This window comes from Phoenix dactylifera, unplaced genomic scaffold (genome assembly GCF_009389715.1).
Source record: "Phoenix dactylifera cultivar Barhee BC4 unplaced genomic scaffold, palm_55x_up_171113_PBpolish2nd_filt_p 000618F, whole genome shotgun sequence".
NCBI lineage: Eukaryota > Viridiplantae > Streptophyta > Magnoliopsida > Arecales > Arecaceae > Phoenix > Phoenix dactylifera.
In genome coordinates this window covers 1-20789 of record NW_024068013.1, presented here as the reverse complement: position 1 = coordinate 20789, position 20789 = coordinate 1, and the positions used below count along the sequence as shown (strand labels likewise).

Genomic DNA, 20789 nt, shown 5'->3' with positions numbered 1-20789 from the left:
TTTTTGTTAATTAAGAAATCTTTCGCTATTTTATAAAAGGAGATGGAATAAAATGTAGGAATTCACCCAGTCCTAGAAAACCAAGGGAATCACTGATCCCTCCTATCCCCAGTTTGACCGGACTGTATCCAATCATCATCTACTTCCTAAACTGGCCTTCATGTTAACTGATGCCAATTCCTTGATTTGTCCTGTAGCTTGACCTTTCCAAACTTTCTCAACAAGCAACACTCAAACACGATAACATGACACAGAAAAGGACCTGTCTGTATTGCAGCTTCCAGCTGCATCATACAATGATCCATGAGATCCTCTGATGCTAATCGCTGAAGCAGAGGAATCTTTACATGGAGCAAATCAATACCGACCTCAATCCAAACATGTCGATTGAAGCCTTCCCAGATCAAGACCAATGGACTGACGTCAAAGCAGAGGAAGACAAGCAAGAGCGGCAAAACTCCAATGATGCTTGGATTGTACAAAAATAAAATAAAAAAGATAGTCTTTGTTTCTCTGTACATATTTACATTCTATGAAGAGTTTCATTTGGCTTAAAACAACAAAGGAGGAAGCTTCTGTACATCCTACTGGGAACATTAACTCCCTGCAATGACCACTGATACGTAAAGATTTAGGGACGAACGCTTTGAACAGCTAACAGGTGAAGAAAGATATGCATGGGGGGCTTTAATGCCCCCCATGCTTGGTGAGGGGAAAATTTACAATAGCAGTCTCTCACAGTTTCAGGACCTTTGAGGTCAGGCGAACGCAGAGCAGGTAAAACCTTCTATTCTCACTTTGGGGCTCCCTCCAAATGAAGATCCACACGATGGGGAGCCTCTTTCCACCTTCGCTGAAGGCCTTATTCCATGATGGTGTGCCAAGTAGTTAATGGCACCGTCTGGTTAATAAACTGTGCATCACGGACAATAGGGTTATTTGTGCGTGCAGGAGGTGAGCCAGAGAAGAATTCCACTTGGTTGCTTGCATCTGAATCACCTACATAGTCATCCTAATAGAGAAGTAGAAAAGTTCTTCAGATTTTTATGTAACCTAATACAAGTAGAGAGGATATACTAGCTGGAGAAAGGTACAATACCTTGCTCAGTATAATATCCAAGATCTCTTGACTATCGTCCCCTTTGTGCACCGGCAACATGCTGCAGTAAAATGAGAAATGGATTTAAAACTAAAGTTCATGCAGTCACATCCTAATAATAGAACAGATAAACTCTGTGATAAGTTCAAATCGTATTACAGTTTAAACTACATGATGCAGCTGTAAGCTTTCATCTATCAGCTAAAGAAAGATGAACACTAGTTCATCCACTTTTAATTTTAATGTAAGAGCTTGGTTGCTCTGAAGAACAAGCTATTAACCAACTTATATTTAACAGATACTTAGCTGTCACAGATACCTCACTTTCGAACTGATTGCAAGATCCTCCAATATTTGTTTTTATATTTCACTTTTATGGTTTTCATTCACTTAGGCCATGTAGCCCCACATGAGAGATTGGTAATAACAATATCTCACAAGAAAATAACCAAATAATAAGGGTGCATTTGTCAGTTCACACAAACAAAAATTACTAAACAATTCCAAATAAGTTAATGGTTTAGTGTTTAGAGACCCAGTCGACCTGATCAACCTGTCACATATCAAACATTGCAGGTCAAGTTGATCTAAACCATATTCTAAAGAAGACCACCCGACTCATTTGACTTGAGCTGTCCAACAGCCCAAACTACCCAATTTAGATGGTAATGACCTGCTCATCGGGTTAGTGAACAACAACTAAGGCTGCATTTGGCATCATTGTCACTTCTCCCTTTTTTCCAAAAATTGAAAAATAGGAAATATGTTTCCTTTTTTGTCCTAAATTTTTGACAGCAGAAACATGTTTGGTAGTCGCTGTTAATTTTTTTTATTTTTCACAAAAAAAATAGGAAAACACATTCGGTAAGCCAAAATAGGAAATCTCTCTACAGTACTTTCCCATGTTAGATGTTAAGCATACAGCCACCGACGATCAAGTTGAGGATATGTGAGATACACCATTAATTGCAGTATCGATTCTGCATCATCCATCTCACAAATATCCGTCGAACAAATGCTAGCAGGGTAGCATAGCCGTTGACATTCACGTGCTCTCAGTCTCTCGTACCACCATGGAATGTTTTTGTTATTGTTGACGACACCATTGTTTTTATCATTGACAGAGAAGCCGCTGTTGATTGGGAGAACAGTGGGGTGGAAGAGGCAGGAGGGAGCAAAGAGGGAGGAACTTCTTGGTGAAGCAAGTGGGATGGAAGCAACAAGGTAGTAGTCGTTGACAGTAGAAATAAATCAGACTTGATATGTAAATCAGACTTGATATGATTTCATATCTTAAAAAGTTATTCTTAAAAATAATGAAAGTAAAAGATTCACTTCTATTTTTTCTATAAATTATAGAAGTTACTTTTAAAATAAAAAAATAAAAATAAGGGCATCTTTCTTGCATCTGAATTCGTGTTTTCACTTTAAAATAAACATAGGAAAAAAGTGATACCAAACAGATCCTCAAAAACAAACAGAAAAATATGAGGCAAAAGATCTAAATCACATGATCTCCCATCCTCACCCATCAACCAAATCCAATCAAATCTGTTTGATGAAGATGCCAAAGTAATTGGAGGTGGAGAAGAGGGTTGATGATTGGAGAATTTGGAGCGAGGAAGAGGATAAGGGGTAAAAGAGGGCCTACCAATTCTAGGATAGAAGGAATCCTCCTTCAATTAGGCAAACCAGGAGAGCAGCATATTTGCGAAGGGGGAATGTCATCCTCTTCATCTTGTTCTTCCCTTTAGTTTGAAGCAATCAGATTTAAGGTAGACCTACCTTTATATTGAAAAACTTTAGAAAAAAAGAACATGTCTAAAGCAAGTAGAAGAGAGAGAAGGTTCTGCAATCATCTCCCACTCAGTTTGGTAGGTTACAGGACAATGGCTTCGCATGGATTAAAACACCAAAAATCCCACCCAAGATTTGGGAAAGAAGAATGTTAGGCTTCCAGCCTATTCTCAGTTCAACAACAGCAAACCGTTGACACATCCCTGCCACTCAACCTAGTCATCGGTTGGCCAGGCATGTCTACCACGAAGGTAACAGTGCGGCGGACTAGGTTGCCTCGTTTGTAGCAAAGCACTTAGGTGGTGTTCTTTAGACCAACTCTTTAGATGTTCCGATCGTGTTGAGCGATATTTTGTTTTCTGACTTTATGAAATGTATTCATACTAGGCATGTATGAACCACCCAATTTACCCAAAAAAAACCGAGTCATCGACAATTTAATGCCCATTATGTAATATAAAAATGCATGTTGGCCCTTTTTTTCAACTTTTCTCGTGGTTTAACAAATTACAATATATTTTATTAAGTGCAGCTTCTCAACACCACTCCCCACTAAGAGCACCAGTCCTTGTGGTAGTTGGGGATTAGTACTTTACATGAGATCACATGGGTGACCATGTATCGACTCACTCTCTGAGTATAGGGACTAGAGCAGGGATGGGAGTGGTGTGATAAAGCAATTTTTGTTTTTTCATACAATAAACAATAGGCTTCAAATGAGCAACTCGATCATGAGAAAACTCTTATTTTGCATGAATTTTAGCTCAATAAGCCTGCTTTAAATTGTAAACCAACAAACACAAGTTATGATAGGCTCACTTGTGTTCGACTTGATTTAGCTCAATTTAAAACTACTATAATAATAACAATATCTACTTATAATAGCAACATTTTCATTAAAGTAATACTAATTTTGAAATATTTAATTAAATAGCCTCCTCTCAAATTAATTTATTAAATAAGCCTTGTTAAGTAGGTTCTAGTTTTCTTGCATTTCCGTGCAAACATTGTTTCACCACGGAACTTATTCACACCACGAGTATAGTAATGCCTTCCAAATAAGCATTATTTCGTGATGTAACTTATTCACTTCTCAAGCACAATGACACCTTCTTCCTAACTTGTTTAGTGTTTCTATGTTGCAGCACCTTCACCTTCCTCCAACAACACCACCATCCTACCCCACCTGAAGTTGCACAAACAAATGTCAAACTTAGGAGCATGCGACCATATGCTTAACCTCTTGGATATGTTTAGTCAACCTTCGTCCACACTAGTCACACCCACATTTCAGCATGCTCTAATGCATCCATAATTTGTGTCCCCTAAGCTCAAGCACCAAAATCTCACCCATGATAGCAGTTGGCTTATGGACTCCTGAATAGTTCGAAGGCAAGGTAAGCTTAACTTCCAACAGTTCCAATGTCAAACTTAGGAAGCATGTGACCATATGCTTAACTCTTGGATGTGTTTAGTCAACTTTGTCCGCACCAATAGCACTCCACATTTCAGCATGCTCTAGTGCATCCAAAATTAGCATCCCCTAAGCCCCAGGACCAAAGTCTCACCCATGGTCACTGTTTGCTTATGGACTTCTGAATAGTTTGAAGGCAAGGTGAGCTCAACTTCCAACAATTCCAACTCCCAATCCATAATAGATCTTTTAATTCTACAATAAGTAACATGCACAACTAATAGAATCCACAAGAGGGAGGATATCTCTTCAGTCTCTTATTCATCATTCGCATTTGCTTTCTGGCACATAATCAAGTTTGGATAAATGTGAAAATTCCACTAAGATAGAGTTTCTTAGGAAGAACATGTTGATAAAAGTTAAGAAGTACATTTGATGAATTATATGAAAGAATGCTTGTTTAAAATAAGGTGTCCATCGAAGATAAACACGTTGTCAAAGGATTGGCAACTCATTTAGAGAAAAGAGAGGTGGATAATGGAAATATTACCAAGCAAGCTACTTAATGTCGTTAATAATTAATTTGTTGGAGACAGCATAGATGAACTATATACCTTTGTTGGTTATTGCAGTCTATGGACACAGATGCGTTGCATCTTGGAAGTTTCTTTTTTATTCATCGTCAACTACAGACAGCCCAAAAGGAAATTGAAGTGGACAAAGCTAAAACAAGTGTAAGGCATAAAATGACACAATGAGGTGAGAGGAGATGTAAGATCAGAAAGGATGCCTCAAGTGTTGTAGCGGGCAATGAATATGAGATCATCCTATGGATTAAGTTACAATAATGACCATTGGTTGGATGCAAGGTCTGAAAAACTGGTACAGGGACCCGTACTTGTGGACGAGCGAGACAGTACGATACAAATCCGTACCGTGCCATTCCAGTCCTTTTCGGACTTTTTTATTTTTAAATTTTGAATTGAAGCCAACATATGATTTGCCGACTTCAATTTAAAATTCACAAAAAAAAGAGGACTAGTTCGTTCCCTTCCTCGGAGAGGGAGATGGAAGAGAGGGAGGGGGCGAGAGAGAGCCACCTCGGCAAACCCTAACCTTAAGCTAAGGGCACACAAGAGAGAGAGAGGGAGAGGATTAAAGAGGAGGAAGGGGAGGGCTGCCTCAGCAAACCCTAACCCAAAGAGCATGCGAGAGAGAGAGAGAGAGAGGGAGGGAGGGAGGGAGGGAGGGAGGGAGGGAGGAGGGGGAGGGAGGGGACCTACTATCGGCAGAAGGGCAGACCATCGAGGGGGGTGCGTGCTTGCAAGTGAAGGGTACTCTCGCACTCTCACAATTTTTCCAAGTGCCGGGGGAGCGGGGGAGGGGGGCGCACTCTCTCACGTTCTCTCGATGCTCCTGAGTTGGGGAGGGGAGCAAACCAAATATACAGCTCGAACCATGCCTGTCCCGATCGGTCCTATTTGTTATGCACCGAACCAGCCAATTCAACCCAGTTTAGCATTCCTTGGTTGGATGTGGATGGGTACGTGGTTACGCATCATTAGAAAATTCGGTGAACAATGGATGTGAGACCATAGCTTCAAGTGTCGCTTCCTTTTGCCTCTAAGTTCCTCCGCTAATCTCGAGTTAGTAATGTTACAAACAATTTTGGATTTCATAAATCAAACCCATTTCACCAAAATAAGGAAATTGGCAAATCTCTCCAAAGAGGGAATCTGATAGCAAATGAAATGAAATCGATCGAAACTCAAGTGAAGATAGTAAGGCATTTTGCATTTTATGATGCTGCCATGCTAGCATGCAACTTTGAAAACAAGGAAGAGTACTACATCAAATAAGTTTGAGATGTTATATAATTAAATATTTTAAAACTATTATTTGTATGTAAGCCCCAAATAAATCCTTATATATCAAGAAAGCCTTGAGAGATGATGATCTAGTGTTTGGCGTGGTGAAGATAGCAATCTCCCATTTGTAAATTGATAAATACAATCCATCATTGGTTGGGGCACTACTCTTGTTTCATCATTTAGAAGTTGGATAATGAACCAAAAGGATAGGAGTAGATTATAGAGTGTTATAGAAGATAAATCTCTCTCAACTATTATATTGAGATATGATGGGATTGACCTCTATGGCAAACTGGGAGGAAGAGAAACCTTGCTAGCCCTAACACTTTAAAAGCATTTGGCCACCACATAGTGTTCAACGGTTCATGGGGTGCAAGAGATGGCAAGCACCGTGGTGGGCAACTTGAGCTCAATGACAGGCTACTAAATAGATAGCAGCACTTTACCTCACTAAGCATCTCATGGATAATGTTTGCATAAATTTCATGCCTCTAGTTTAAGATTCAACTAGTACTACTAAATATGACCAAACCTTACTTATATTGCACCAATAATTTGTCAAACTAATTAATTGTTTTCTCATAAAGTCACAACTCACAACATTATGCATTACTTAAAAAGCCAATGTGCTCAAAGATTCACTGTAGGAGGGAGAGGAAGTCATGGTGCTTCATCATAATATTATTAATCCATAAAAAGTTTTTAAAACACAACTTATAAATGATCCAGCCTCCTACAAGCTTATGACGCTCACCATACTAGTTGTCGCATCAGGCTCAGGCCTGCCATATCACTCATTGTTAGCCATCAAAGGCCATTTGATGCCAACACACCAAAGGCCATTTGATGCCAACCCACCAAAGGCCATTTGATGGCAATTCCAATCTATAGCTGCCATTGCAGCCGCCATGCCCATTTTCTGGAACAACAGTTATCCCCAACCCACTTTCCCCCAATGATGACCCTACGTCCTCATTCCTCACTCCTGATCCAAGGCCAATCAGACCTGACTTTTGACCAGAGAGCGGTCAAGTTTAGGTGGTTCCTTTAGTTTATTCACCTTCTCTACAACCTCAAGTTTGTACTCGAAACCTACTTTGTTATCAACCTTGTTCAATCTTCTAAACACACTATCAGACCTTCTTCTTCATCTTCATCGCCCCTTTCACTTCACTGTTGGCTGAACCACTCCCCAGGACCTTCCCTTCGCCACTGCTTCCTACAGCCAAGATCATCAGTTGTTTTCCTATACTACTTACTCCTTTTCTTCATTTAATTGGGCTTATATGAAACGAACTTGAGCTAGCTCAAGAGTTAATGAGCTGCGCTAGAGTACGGTCGAGCTAGCTCATGACGAGCTCAAGGTGCCATCATTGAATATTAAACAAAGCTAGAGGTCGGTCTCAACTCATTTAATCCCCCATTGAATATTAATTTAAGCAAATAATGCCACCCACCATTTCCACTATAATGGCTAATAACTCTTATAGAAATCACTATGTAGTTTCCAAACCAATCTAATTCTTGGCAAATTGGGCAAAAGCCTATTAGCACTCATCATTACAAATTTTATAGGGATTGGGAGATACACTAGAACCCTACATTTGGTCATAACATATGCTTCTATTTGTATTTAACTAGCTAGCTCATGACAAGCTCGAGCTGCCATCATTGAATATTGACCAAAGCTAGAGGTCTGTCTCAACTCATTTAATCCCCCATTGATATTAATTTAAGCAAATAATGCCACCCACCATTTCCACTATAATGGCTAATAACTCTTATAGAAATCACTATTTAGTTTCCAAACCAATCTAATTCTTGGCAAATTGGGCAAAAGCCTATTAGTACTCATCATTACAAATTTTATAGGGATTGGGAGATATTGTTATTACTAGAACCCTACATTTGTCATAACATATGCTTCTATTTGTATTTAACTTTGCTTTTAATTTATTAATACAGCTTAACTTATATTTCATTTATATTTTGTTTATTTCATACGGTGTTTTGTTTTTCATTCTATTTGATATTATTTTAATTTTTTACTTTTTTGGTACTTTAATTTATCTTATTTCATTCTATTGTACTTCGACCTTAAAACTTTTTTCTTCAATTTATTTTTAAAAAGTTTTTGTTTCTTAAATTCTGTTTTATATATGAATCCTTTTTCTTTAACATGCATTAGTTATGCCAGTTTGCTAGCAATTTTTAGACAACAATAGCTTAACGATTTGAATAAGAGAAATATACTGCTTTAATTGATGGTAGTTGGAAACCCTATAAAGATGAACAAATGCTAGCCAAAAAGCACAATGCTCTTGAAATCTTCAGCCAAAGTCAAAAAAAAAAAAAACATGAAAGTGGTAAACTATTATCTAACAAATGAAAAATTATATATTGCATAGACAGCAGGTAAATTACAAAATAGTTCATATGCACACTGTAAAAGGTCGGCACAAGTAGAGAGAAATTGTTATTGCTCGCATGAACCGTGTGCTGCTGCCTTTATAAGATAAAAACCGTATATGTAGCCAAAAAACTAAGCAAAAATGAAGACGGTATTTCTCACGTAACTCACCCATTTGACTTGGAACTGAATCTGTCAAGCTTGTCAATGACACAAGCAACACCAATAGCACGACGAGGTTCAGGACATATGACTGCAGTTCCAGGAGATGGAAAATCACCAGCCTGACAAAATCTTGATTTTTGTATCAGGAGTGGATTCGGCAAATAATTTCCAATGGCACTGAATCTACGAGGGCAATTCTCCATCTTAGTTGTTTCCTGGACAATAGAAAAAATTTAATTTCTGAAAAGTTGGAACTTGGCAGCCATGATCGCACAGCATATAAAGAGCATCAATGAAAGGAAACAGATCGTACAAGTTTTCATACAAACAGTATCTAAGAGAATGGTTCGAGTTTCTTCAGCAGAAAAGAGTAATCAGGATGCATCAATTTACACAATGAAGAGGGATAAATTAGAATTTAGAAACAGCCAATACATATCTTGTTACTAGATAATTCTACTATCTTTTGCCTATATGGGAAAGCACTACAAAATGAGTCGCTCTTGAAGGAAGTTACAACCTGGTGATGGCACAGAAGCTTCTTCAAGAATTACATTTGTTTAGACAGCAAGTTAATAAAATCTGTAATAAATCGTAGTTGGTTAATTAAGCTATAGTTGGCATGGAGAGAACAAATGTGGCAACTCAAAGGGATATGCTCATCGGTTGTTAGGGAGCATATGATGAAATTTTTTTTACTTCCTAGGGAGAGCAGAAAACTTCATCTGCAGCTATGTTGGGTACAAATCGCTTGAATCAACACCCTTAAGATGAAAAGCCATGCTTAGTGCAGAATGTATAAACATGAAATATTCAATTCTTGTAACAAGGAAGAACCACATGTATCAGATTTAGTATGATAGCTTAACATGACAAACAAAATATTGCATCTTGTGCGAAAAGCAAGAACATAAATGATTGTCCCAGTTTTAAGCTTAGATGACAAATATATTCGTATGGTTGACAAGATGGAAATAATTAAATTACTTTAAATCTAACTAATTACAACTGCCAATAAATGAAAACACCAAAATGTTAATCTAACTTCTGAGGGCCAGACTTCTCAGCATGGCTACTACAGGTGCCAATGACAGCCACTTAACAAGAAAGAGGGAAACATAAATGATCTGTACCATGTAGATTAGTTATAACTATAACCTCAGACATGCAATATTCTATTCAAGGAATGCTCGTCTGCAAGGAAAATTGCATGAAAACTGGTTTTCTTTTAGAAAAAGGAAATTTTTTCACATTTATTTTAACAGAAACTGACAAATTCATGAAACGTTTACTAGATGTCCGAAAAACGTCTTTCCATGGAAAAGTTTTACTTTTCATTTCCTTGCAAACAAACATACCATTAACTCGTTTTCCAACAAACATCGACAGAAACAAGAATCCACCGTGATGAAATCGTCTATTGGAACTGGCAAAAAGCGTCCATCTTATCATCATAAGCACCAAAAACAATAGAAACAACCAAAAGTTTCCAAAATCTGAAGGAATTCGGGGGTGTCAGTGCCAACAGAGTGCCAAACAGCGCAAGCACATAGAAATTAGGCAGAAGCATGTCAGCAAAATGAATATTTTGTCTAGAGGGCTAGAAAAACCGCAAAACAGGGAACATCTTCAGCAAACTTAAAACTGGTGAAGGAATAAGCAAAACTAAGTCATATCAGTCCTGTTGACAAGGCTGAATCCGGCCACCGCCACCAAAAATGTTTCAAGAAGAAGAATGTTAGATTAAAAAAAAAAAAGGCAAAATTTTGCGCTGAAAACCTTAGCGCGAAATACCACCAATCTAAAGCGGGATAGACAGAGGAACCCTCAGTCAAAACAGCGCAACCTGGATAAACAAAGGAATGCAAAGAAATCTCACGCTCTTACCTAACACGTCCTCGCTGAGCCCTGCCTCGCCGGAACCCCCTCCAGATCTCAAGATCACGCTCCAAGATCCCCAGACCCCAGAACTCACGCTCCGATCACCGTTCGCCGCGACGCCGGAGCCCTAGCTCCCGCAAAAGCCTCCGAAAGGGAGATCTAGATGAACCCTAGATCTCCTGATAAAAGGCAGGACGCCGCTCGGCCGCGGCGGAGGAGGAGGCAAAGGAGAGGAACAGCGGGCACCGGAGGCGTGAGAGAAGAGAGAGGCGATCTCGTCGCTCGCCTCTCTCCCCTTCTACTCTTTTATCGCTCGCCCTGTCCCCCCGCGCTCTCCACCGCTAGATGACAGGCGGCGGAGTTGGAGCTCACTTCACCGCCTTTGGGGCCATTATAGCGCTGACCGACTAGCTTCATCCGGTCTCCTAGATAAAATCTATTTTCCCTTTTTTCTAATCCCGGGGAGGATTAGTCAAGACTCATCTTAAATAACTCACACTCTGGATTTGGATGGTTCTTTCGCTCGAAAGAAAGATTCATGTTCTTTGGCACGAATTTACCGTCATAGCTGCTTTGTGATCTTTGCAGGCCACGGATGATGGATGCGTGGGATGCGATCCAACTGCCAAAGGTCGTGAAAAAGGAACAATCATCCTTTAGCGTGAAAGATACAATCCAAACCCACGCTCTATGATTGGCTCAAAATCTTTTCAAAATCTTAGTTTAAAAGAAAAATGACAACAACATTTTCATTGGGTAAAAAATGCCATAGCGATGATGGTCCCTATTTGGCTCCCGCAAGGGATAGAGTTTGGTAAGTTTCTTCTCAAATTTGTCATCTAGGATCAATACAGGTGATGACATTGGCAACTGGGAAGTTGTAATTAAATATCTATTTCAGCCTCTTCTAACATTCCCATTTATTTTCTCTACAAGAGATAAAATTTTGATAGCTTCTTCGTAAAAAACGTCATTCCGTTCCAACACGGTTACGACTTCGGTGCATTGCAAAGTGGAAATTTAATATCTGCTTTATATTTCCATGTTTTGTCCGCAGCATAGCCAAGAAACTAATAGATTCTAAACACAACCATCATGGTAACTAAATGAGTGTTTGACTTAGAACGTCCCATCTGGGCCATCCTATTTTGTCCAAGACTGAAAATATCGTGCATTATAAAATTCCTGTAGTAGGTCATGTTGGTGTTGCATAAATAGGGGCCAAGGTCCAGATCCACTGAAGGGAGGGTTGGATATTTCTGAAATTCTCTTACTGAAAAGCATGAATATATATGTCCATAATAAATAAAAGAAAAAATATTATATAAATAACTATGATGCGAGGAGAATATCAGGTAATATATAATTTTGGAACCAAAACATTCTAAAAAGTAACATTGTGAAGAAAATTATGAAACATTCTCACTCATAGAGAAAACACCATATTATTGATGGTCCCTACTTATTCATCCACAAAGGATAAATCTTGATGATTTCTTCATAAAATAAGTCATCTAATTTTAATATGATCTAAACTTTGGTATATTGTGAAGTGAAATTTAGTATTTACTTCAGGTTTATTGGTAACACTTAATGGACTTTTAAAATTGTAAGCATTTTATGTCATGACCCTATATGAATCTCAAAGATTCATATATCTTATAGAATGGCTTGAAGTGGTAGTGATTTTCACTATAGAAAGAACTTAAAATGCATCCATGAAGGTAATCTGATGAGTTTTGAGCTCAGGATACTTATACAATCCTCATATTACATGCAAAACATAAAAAACTAGTATAGACCACACTACGTCGTCAATGAGCCGTTGACTTAGAACATCCAATTTGGACCTTATTTTGTATGAGGTTGAAAAATAAACAAAGCAACAAAGCATTGTCAGCTGTACTAATCTCATTTTTTTCCATAATGCACATTGGTATAAATATGACAGAGAAAAGATCTATTAGGGGACAATTATTGAACTATGTAAATCTTAAAATTTATTTCTAAAACTTTCATATTCCCATAATACACCTATTCATAAATATTCCTGTTTTACAACAAACACTTAGAATATCAAATTTAACGTGAAAATTGAATCTATCCAAAATTTTTCAGCAATTATTAAACTTTACTCAAATCTCTAGGGAATTCTTTATCAAGAATATGAGTTCCGACATGAAATGGGACTCTGATTATGAATCAACAATTAAAAGATGATGGACTTTCTACCATCCAAAATCCATGTTTAGTGAGAAATTAATGGATAATGTTGCCTCTAATCCTACTCTCATAACTTCTCTATTCTTAGACTCTAAGATCCATCACAATGGAAACTAGGTGTAGGATGAGATTGATTATCCTTCATTGCATGGTCTTAGACTAGGAAGGATGTACTATGGTATTTAGTTATGGTTATTGAGATACTTTTAGTTTTTGTATTTGGATGTTTTTGGAAAGGGGTTGTCAGAGACTTTCTAGGGGTTGGTTTCTTTCTTATATTCTTTCGTTACTTCCCGCAACTTTTGTGCTTAAGGCGTTTCGGATGAAGGGTGCAAGGCATCTGTGTTCAGGAAGAGGGCCAAGAATTTGTTATTTTATTAGTTTACTATTGACTGTATATTTTTGGAGGTCTATTGTTTAGGCTTCTTGTTGGCCTTGGTCTTTGGAACCAAGAAAAATAGTGTTAGTATGTGACATTTTGGGAGTCAAATAGTGTTATATGGTTCTTATCCAAGATTATCCCAACATTACTACACTACAAGTGGTAATTAAATATCTCTTTTAGCCCATCTAGCAATCTCACCTTATTCCTCTGCAAAGAGATAGAATTTTGATAGTTTCTTCATAAAGTTGTCATTTAGTGACAATACGGCTTTGAATTTGGTACGCTAAGTAAAAATTTGATATCTACTTTAACCTCTCATGTTGTCTGCAACTTAGCCAACAAGCTATCACAAAGACCTAAACCACAACCATCGAAATACATTAATGAGTCTTTGAATCATAACATCCCATGTGGACCATCCTATCTTTCCAAGATTGAAAATATCTACATTATCTAATTCTCCTAATTGGTCATGTTGGTGTTGCATGGATAGAGGCAAGAGCCATGTTTTTCATAAAATGACGGTTGGACATAAATTATGTTGATCGATTTTTCAAAACATTCTTTAAAAAGTAAGAAATGAAAAAAATATTTTTTTTTCAAATTCTCTTACTGAAATAGTATAATATACATAATAAAAAAGTGTCATATTCATCACTAGGATATTAGGAACACCCAAGGTCAGATCTAATTTTGTAAGCAAAACTTTCAAAAAGTAGCATTGTGGAAAACTTTATAAAAGACATCCTCATTCATAGAGAAAATGTTGTATTGTTTTAGTCCCTACTTATTCCTCTGCACACGGATAGAATTTGATGGTTTCTTCATAATGTTTCTAATTTAATAAGGTCACAACTTTGGCACATTGTGAAGTGGAAACTTAGCATTTGCTTTAAGATTGTTTGCAATACCCAATGAACTTTAAATTTATAAGCATTTCATGTTCAATCTCTAATTTGTTGAAATTTGATGAACCCTCTATGAATCTCAAAGATCTCCATGTTTATAGAAGGGCTCAAAATGGTAGTGATTTTCACTGCACAAAGGACTTAAATCGTATCCCATGCAGATCTCATATTATATGTGAAGCATAGAATACTAGTATAGGCCAAACCACACTCATTAATGAGTCTTTGACCTAGAACATATAATGTCGGCCTCTATTTTTGTATGAGACTGAAAATGCCACCTAGTATCATCAATTGTACTAGTCTTTTTTTTTCAATAGTGCCATGTCGGTGTCGTATAAATAGTGGCAGAGAAAATATTCTATTTAGGGGGCAATTAATGAATTATGTAAATCTTAGAATTATTTCAAAAACTATATAAAAGCTCAAGAGTTCATGTGAAAACTTTTACATTCCCATAATATACTTATTCATAAATATTCCTATACTATATGAACATTTAGAATTTCAGATTCAGACATGAAATCTAATCCACCCAAATTTTCCTCGGTAATTAATATGACTTTCTCCATACCCAACTCTAGGGAATTTCCTTATCATAATTCCAACAGAAATGGGACTCTGATTATGATCAACAATCAAAAGATAACGACTTCCTATCATCCATAATCCATATTTAGTGAGAAATTTATAGATGATATTGCCTACTTCCATAACTTTTCTATGTTCCTAGATTTGAGATCCATCCCAATGGGAACTAGGCATAAGATGAGATTGATATTACTTCACGGCATAGTCTTGGGTATACAAGGGTGTGTTATGTTGTTTAGTTTCGGTTATTAATGTACATTTCAGTTTTTGTATTTAGGTGATCTTGGAATGGGGCTATGACAGGCTTTCCTTATTTGTTATTCTATTAGTTAACTTTGGTAATTGTATTTTTTTGAAGTATTTTGTTCAACCTTCTTGTTGGCTCTTGACTTTTGGAACCAAGAAGAGATGGATGGACTCTTATATCATGCACTCACTTATTATTGAAAAATGATGCATTTATCCTAACAAAAAGTCACATAATAGTATTAGTACGTGGGACTTTAGGGGCAGAAAATAGTGCTAATGGTACTTGCCCCAGATTACCAAACTATCCTTGTTTTTGTATGCTAGGTGTTAAAGAAGTGCAAAATCCTCTTCCAAAAGAGTTCTAAATATAGAAGTTTTATATATAGATATTTTATAATACTATGGTACTTGGCCCTGCAAGGTAAAATAAATGGTAGGCTTTTTTTTGTATTTAAAATAATTTCTTTTTATTCTCCTCATAGTCATTTGATTTAATTTGCCAGACCATATCAAAGGCATCTTTTTCTCTCCCTTGGGCCAAACTTTCGTTACCATTCTCCTATATATTTTTTTATGATGGGCTTGGCCTTTGAACACCAAAAAAATAATCACATGTTATTCTCTTTATTTTCACTAAATCATGCTTCTCCATTCTATCCACAATAGGTTATTACTTTGAATGTTAGCTTAATTTTCTTGAGATACAATTGTTTTTATCTTTTTTGGTAAAAGGGAAAATCATAAAACTTCAAATGATCTTAAATAAAGCTAAATTTAATATAAGCATCGATATTTGTTTTGCATATATAATAGCATCAATCAACATTGTGAATTCATATACATACATTATATAAAAATTAAATATTGTCATCAATCTATACTTAAATATTTCTAATTAGTTTGAGTATGTTCACGTGCATTGGACACGTGCCATATAACTAGTAAATAAAATTATTAATTTTCTCATATAAATATATAGATAATATCATATTTGGACTACTACATCCCTTAAATACCAAGGGAAAAAAAGATAGTAAATTATCTGTAAACTACTACTAAAAATAAATGAATAACTCCTAGACCATAAAGTAATATAGCAAGATTATTTCACTATTGGTTGGATAAGCAAGATTATCGGCAAGATTATTTCCCTAAACTCCTAGACTGGTACTAGGTCACAAGAAATACATATTGTCAATAAATTTAATTCATATATTTGGATGTTCTGAATAGTGAGAATAGGAAACATCACTTTTTGAAGTTCTCCTATAGAATATCATAAAAAAATGTCGTTAGATGATGAATAGAAGAGAAAAATCTTGCACCCATGCCTCTAATATTAGGACCATCCTGGGTAAAATCTAATTTCTTAGATAAAATTCAAAGAAATTGACATTGAGTGCAAAATAGGTGTAAAATATCTCATTCATAGATAAAATATCATGTTATTGGTGGTCCTACTTATTGCTCCAACAAGAGATTAAATTTTGATAGTTTTTATAAAGTTGCATCTAATTTTGATAAGGTACAACTTTCGTACACTGTGAAGTAAAACTTTAGCATCCACTTCAAGTTAGCTTGTAAATACAACGAACATTTAATTTTCATATAGTATTTATGATGAATCTCTAATATACCCTAAACTGCAATACTCCTACAGAATAGTTGGTTGTACTAGTATCTTTTTTTCATAGTGCCACATTAGTGTCATAAAATAGCATAAGGACAAAATTCTAATTTGTCATATATGTATATAAAATAATATCATATTTGGACTACCACCACCTCAAAAAAAAGAAATAAAAGAATGTAGTAAAAGACATAAGCAAATTGTACTAAAATTAAATGAATAAGCTCTGAGAGATAAAACCATATAACATAAATATTTCACACTTACTTGGATATGGTACTTGAGTGAAAGTAGCATTTACAATATATTGTGTCATAGAAATGTATGTTGTAGATAAATTTAGTATATTTTGGTATCATATTGTTGAAAATTCTTTAATAGTGAGATAGTGGAAAAACATTATTTTTTTGAATTTCTCATATTAAACTATTATCAAAATAAAATATAGATAATAATAAATAAAGAAAAAGTCTTGCATAAATACTTAGAATGTTAAGTGCATCCTAGGTAAAATCACATTTCTCAGACAAAAGTTTATAGAATCTAACATTGTAAAAAAATGGTGAAAAATATCCTTGATTAAAGACAAAATGTCATGTTGTCCGTGGTCCCTAAATGTTCTTATACAAAATGGAAGAATTTTGATGGTTTCTTCACAAAAATTGTCACCTAGTTTTAGTATTGTTTAATATTGAGACACTGCAGAGTAAAATTTAGCATCTACTTCAAGTTCGCTCTTAATACATATTAGACTTTTGAATTTATATAGTATTCAATTATCAATCCCTAATGTATCCAATATATGTGATAACACTTTTGTGAATTTCAAAGATCCACATACCTATAGGAGAGCTCAAAAAGTGTTAGTCAATTTTCATTACATGGAGAATCAAAATTGCATCTATTAAGATAATTAATAACTACTTGATATAGGCTACAGGACTAGCACAAGCTATAAAGTTGCCCGATGGAAGACTAAGCAAGTATAATAATTAAAATAAAAATAATTCAAAATTTTGAAAGTAATTATTAATTTGAAAACTAAAGGCTAAAGATTTAGATACTAAGAAAGAAACTAGAAGAAAGGATAACAAATAGCTACTTTTCTTGCTACTCAAAGAGTCTCATCATCCTCAAGGACTTCACTAACTGGCACCTTTCAAATGCTCCTCAACTAGGGACTTCACCAACTAACCACATCATTATTCGTAGAATCCATAAGGATCGCAAAAAAACCACCATATAGAAAGAGAGTACCAAAGTGCAGTTAGTAAAAAGGAAGGTTTATTTATTTTTTAATGATCAAAAGTGAGCGTAAGACGGATATATAGGCTCTGGGGTCTTCATAAAGCTAGGGATGTCTAGGTATCTTTAGAGTTCAAAAAAAATAAGAAAAATAATTCCTAAGACACCTAACCTAAGAAATACCATTGTGCATAGCCTTTTAGAAGGAAAAATTCTTCCAATGGCATGAAACACGCCACATCTGCCTTCAAACGCTAATTATTACGGTGTCGATACAATTTCAACCCAATTCTAGTCAAATTCAAACAAAATTTTATATTAGTAAAAAAAAATCTAACAACCACTGCCTACCAACACACCATCAATTCAACTAACTATATTGACACAACCTCTGATGGACTTTGCAAATACACAGTTAGTCCGACTGACTCACCATCCATTCGATCGACACATAGTTATTTAGGGACTTGACTATTGTGATATAACTTCACACTTTTGACTATATCATTTTCTATCGCAGCTCCAATCGAGTTGATTCAGATGGTGTTGGAAATCTTAATTCAATGTGGATATAATAGAAGTGCTTTGAGGTTCAAACTCTATTTAAGTCTTTCAATTAGAAAGAAAGCACGAAAATTGAGGAGTCCGGTGATGAAGATAAACCTATCATTAATTACCAGAAAATTCAAAAGCTTTCTAAAGATAAAGATGAAGAAGAAGAAGAAAGAAGGAAGAAGTAAAGTTTCAGCTAAGGAAAAGCTGAACAAAGAAAAGAACAAAAAGATATGAGAAAAGAAAGCTTCGGCTAAAGGAGAGTCAAGCAAAAAAAGAAGAAGAAGGCAACTTGGAGCGACAACGAAGATTTTAGCTCCAAGAAAGAAGAAGAACAAAAAGTAAAGAACTTGTGCTATATGGCATAAGAAGATGAGGTAAAATTGGAATCCTATCTAATTTTATATTATATGAATTACAAGATACATTCAGAGATTTTTTTTTGAATTAAAACTATTAGGAAAGAAAAATAAAGAACTTAAAAAATTAAACTCCAAACTGTCTAAAAAAAATCTATTTTCAAAAGAAAAAGATCAATTAACTATAGAAAATAATGATCTGAAGTTAAAAATAGAAGACCTAAATAATGGCCAATTAACTATTTTCAAAATTCACACACCGAAAGAAGAAATTAGATTTAATTCTAGACAAACAAAAGTGTGTTCATGATATAAAGGTAACTGACTCTAACAGCCCATTCATAAAATATAATTATTATGGAAGAAAAGGACACATGGCACATACATGTTTTCTTACAAATAATATTGATGTTTGAAAATAAGGATTTAAAAAAAAATAGATACCCAAAACCAAAACTTGATTAATCAAACATAAATAAATATTTATCCCAATCAAAAGGTAACTTTTGATTAAATCTAAAAGGTAACTTTTTGATGCCATCAAAAAGGAGGAAAGAATAAGTTGAGTATATGCTTAATTGAATATAAAATTAGCTTGAGTTAATCTGAATATTTTATAAAGCACTTATGTGGAGTGATTGATCATAACCCTATTTGATTTTGATGAGATCAAAGCATTTGAGTATATCTTATGCTTACTAATGAATTCAATCTAGTGTTTCAGTGAAAATCTTATAAATTTATGGTTAAGTGCGTCTAGATTTGGTTCAAGATATTTTGGATAAGTTAAGAAGTCAAGTTGAACCAAAGTCTGAGACTCGAGTCGACTCCGGGATATTACGAGTCGACTCCAAGCGTATCAGAAGCACTGGCACAGGCTCGAGTCGACTCCGGAACATTACGAGTCGACTCCGACTGAGAACAGACAGATGAACAGAAAGACTCAATTCAAAACCTGTCAACGAGTCGACTCCTGAAGAGCGCGAGTCGACTCCGAAGCTTGCCGAGTCGACTCTGGAGTAGTATGAGTCGACTCCAGGGAGTTACAGACAAAAAGTCAGAGAGCAATTTTCGACCCTGAGAGCCGAGTCGACTCCTGAGGAACGCGAGTCGACTCCGATGGTTGGCAGGTCGACTCCAAAGAAAGCTAGAGTCGACTCTCAGTGTATACAGGCAAAAGTCAGAGAGCAGTTTTTGGACACTGAGATCCGAGTCGACTCCCGCAATGCCAGTCGACTCCGAGACAGCGCGACCCCAAAAAGACAGAAGACCGAATTGTTGTCTCTGAGACGCGAGTCGACTCCAAGACAGCTCGAGTCGACTCCAAGGCAGCGCTACACCAAAAAGACAGAAGGCTGTGTTTCGGAAACTGAGAGCCGAGTCGACTCCGGAACAGTCGAGTCGACTCCAAGACTGACGAGCCAAAAGACAGAAGATCGGGAGTTCGGGTCTGAGCGCCGAGTCGACTCCCAGTATTTCCGAGTCGACTCGAGTGGGCCAAGTTGAAGAATAGCTCTGTGGATTTCATGGGATGAGCCGACTCCAAAAATGCCAGGTCAGCTCCAGATTTTGGCGAGTCGACTCCGGGTTAAGTCGAGTCGACTCCCAGTCGAGAAGCTCACTTTAATTCAAATCCGAACAGTTGCCGAGCCGACTCCAGAAAAGCATGAGTCGACTCCCGCTACAGCCGAGTCGACTCCAGATCGCGCGAGTCGACTCCGACCCCAACGGACACATTGTCAGGATGTGCAGAGTGTGCAGAACGGCTAGTAAAGTGTCTAACGGCTAGTTTCCGTGGGGAATGGCTTAAATAGCCACAGAGGACTGTAGCAAAGTAGAGAAGCAACATTCCACTTAAAGAAAACAAGAATCCTTCATCTGCAAACGATTTTTCAACGAAAAGAAGGAAGAGCACCATTAACTCCATTCAACCACTCTTCCCAGCATTAAAGAAGTCTCCTCCAGCCTTCAAGTCTTCCAGACATTCAAGAGGAGACAGAAGTTCAAGAA

At 36.5% G+C, this 20789-nt stretch overlaps 1 protein-coding gene across 1 annotated transcript; it reads right to left on the bottom strand.

The window, feature by feature from the left end:
* Positions 1–455: 455 nt before the first annotated feature.
* Positions 456–10695, bottom strand: LOC103723742. The gene is made up of 4 exons (XM_008814763.4): positions 10644–10695; positions 8763–8971; positions 1100–1160; positions 456–1012 (listed from the first exon to the last, which is right to left on the bottom strand). Exons 2-4 carry the CDS (start codon positions 8957–8959, stop codon positions 863–865), a joined length of 408 nt encoding a protein of 135 aa, XP_008812985.2. The 5' UTR covers positions 8960–8971; positions 10644–10695; the 3' UTR covers positions 456–862.
* Between the last annotated feature and the right edge of the window lie 10094 nt (positions 10696–20789).

What these genes read in the sequence shown, in the direction of transcription:
- LOC103723742 (XM_008814763.4), bottom strand. Translation starts at nt 8,959, where the DNA reads ATGGAGAATTGCCCTCGTAGATTCAGTGCCATTGGAAATTATTTGCCG. An exon ending in TTCAGTTCCAAGTCAAATGG is followed by an intron (nt 1,161 to 8,762) that starts GTGAGTTACGTG and finishes ATTTTACTGCAG; the next exon opens with CATGTTGCCGGTGCACAAAG. An exon ending in TGGATATTATACTGAGCAAG is followed by an intron (nt 1,013 to 1,099) that starts GTATTGTACCTT and finishes CTTCTCTATTAG; the next exon opens with GATGACTATGTAGGTGATTC.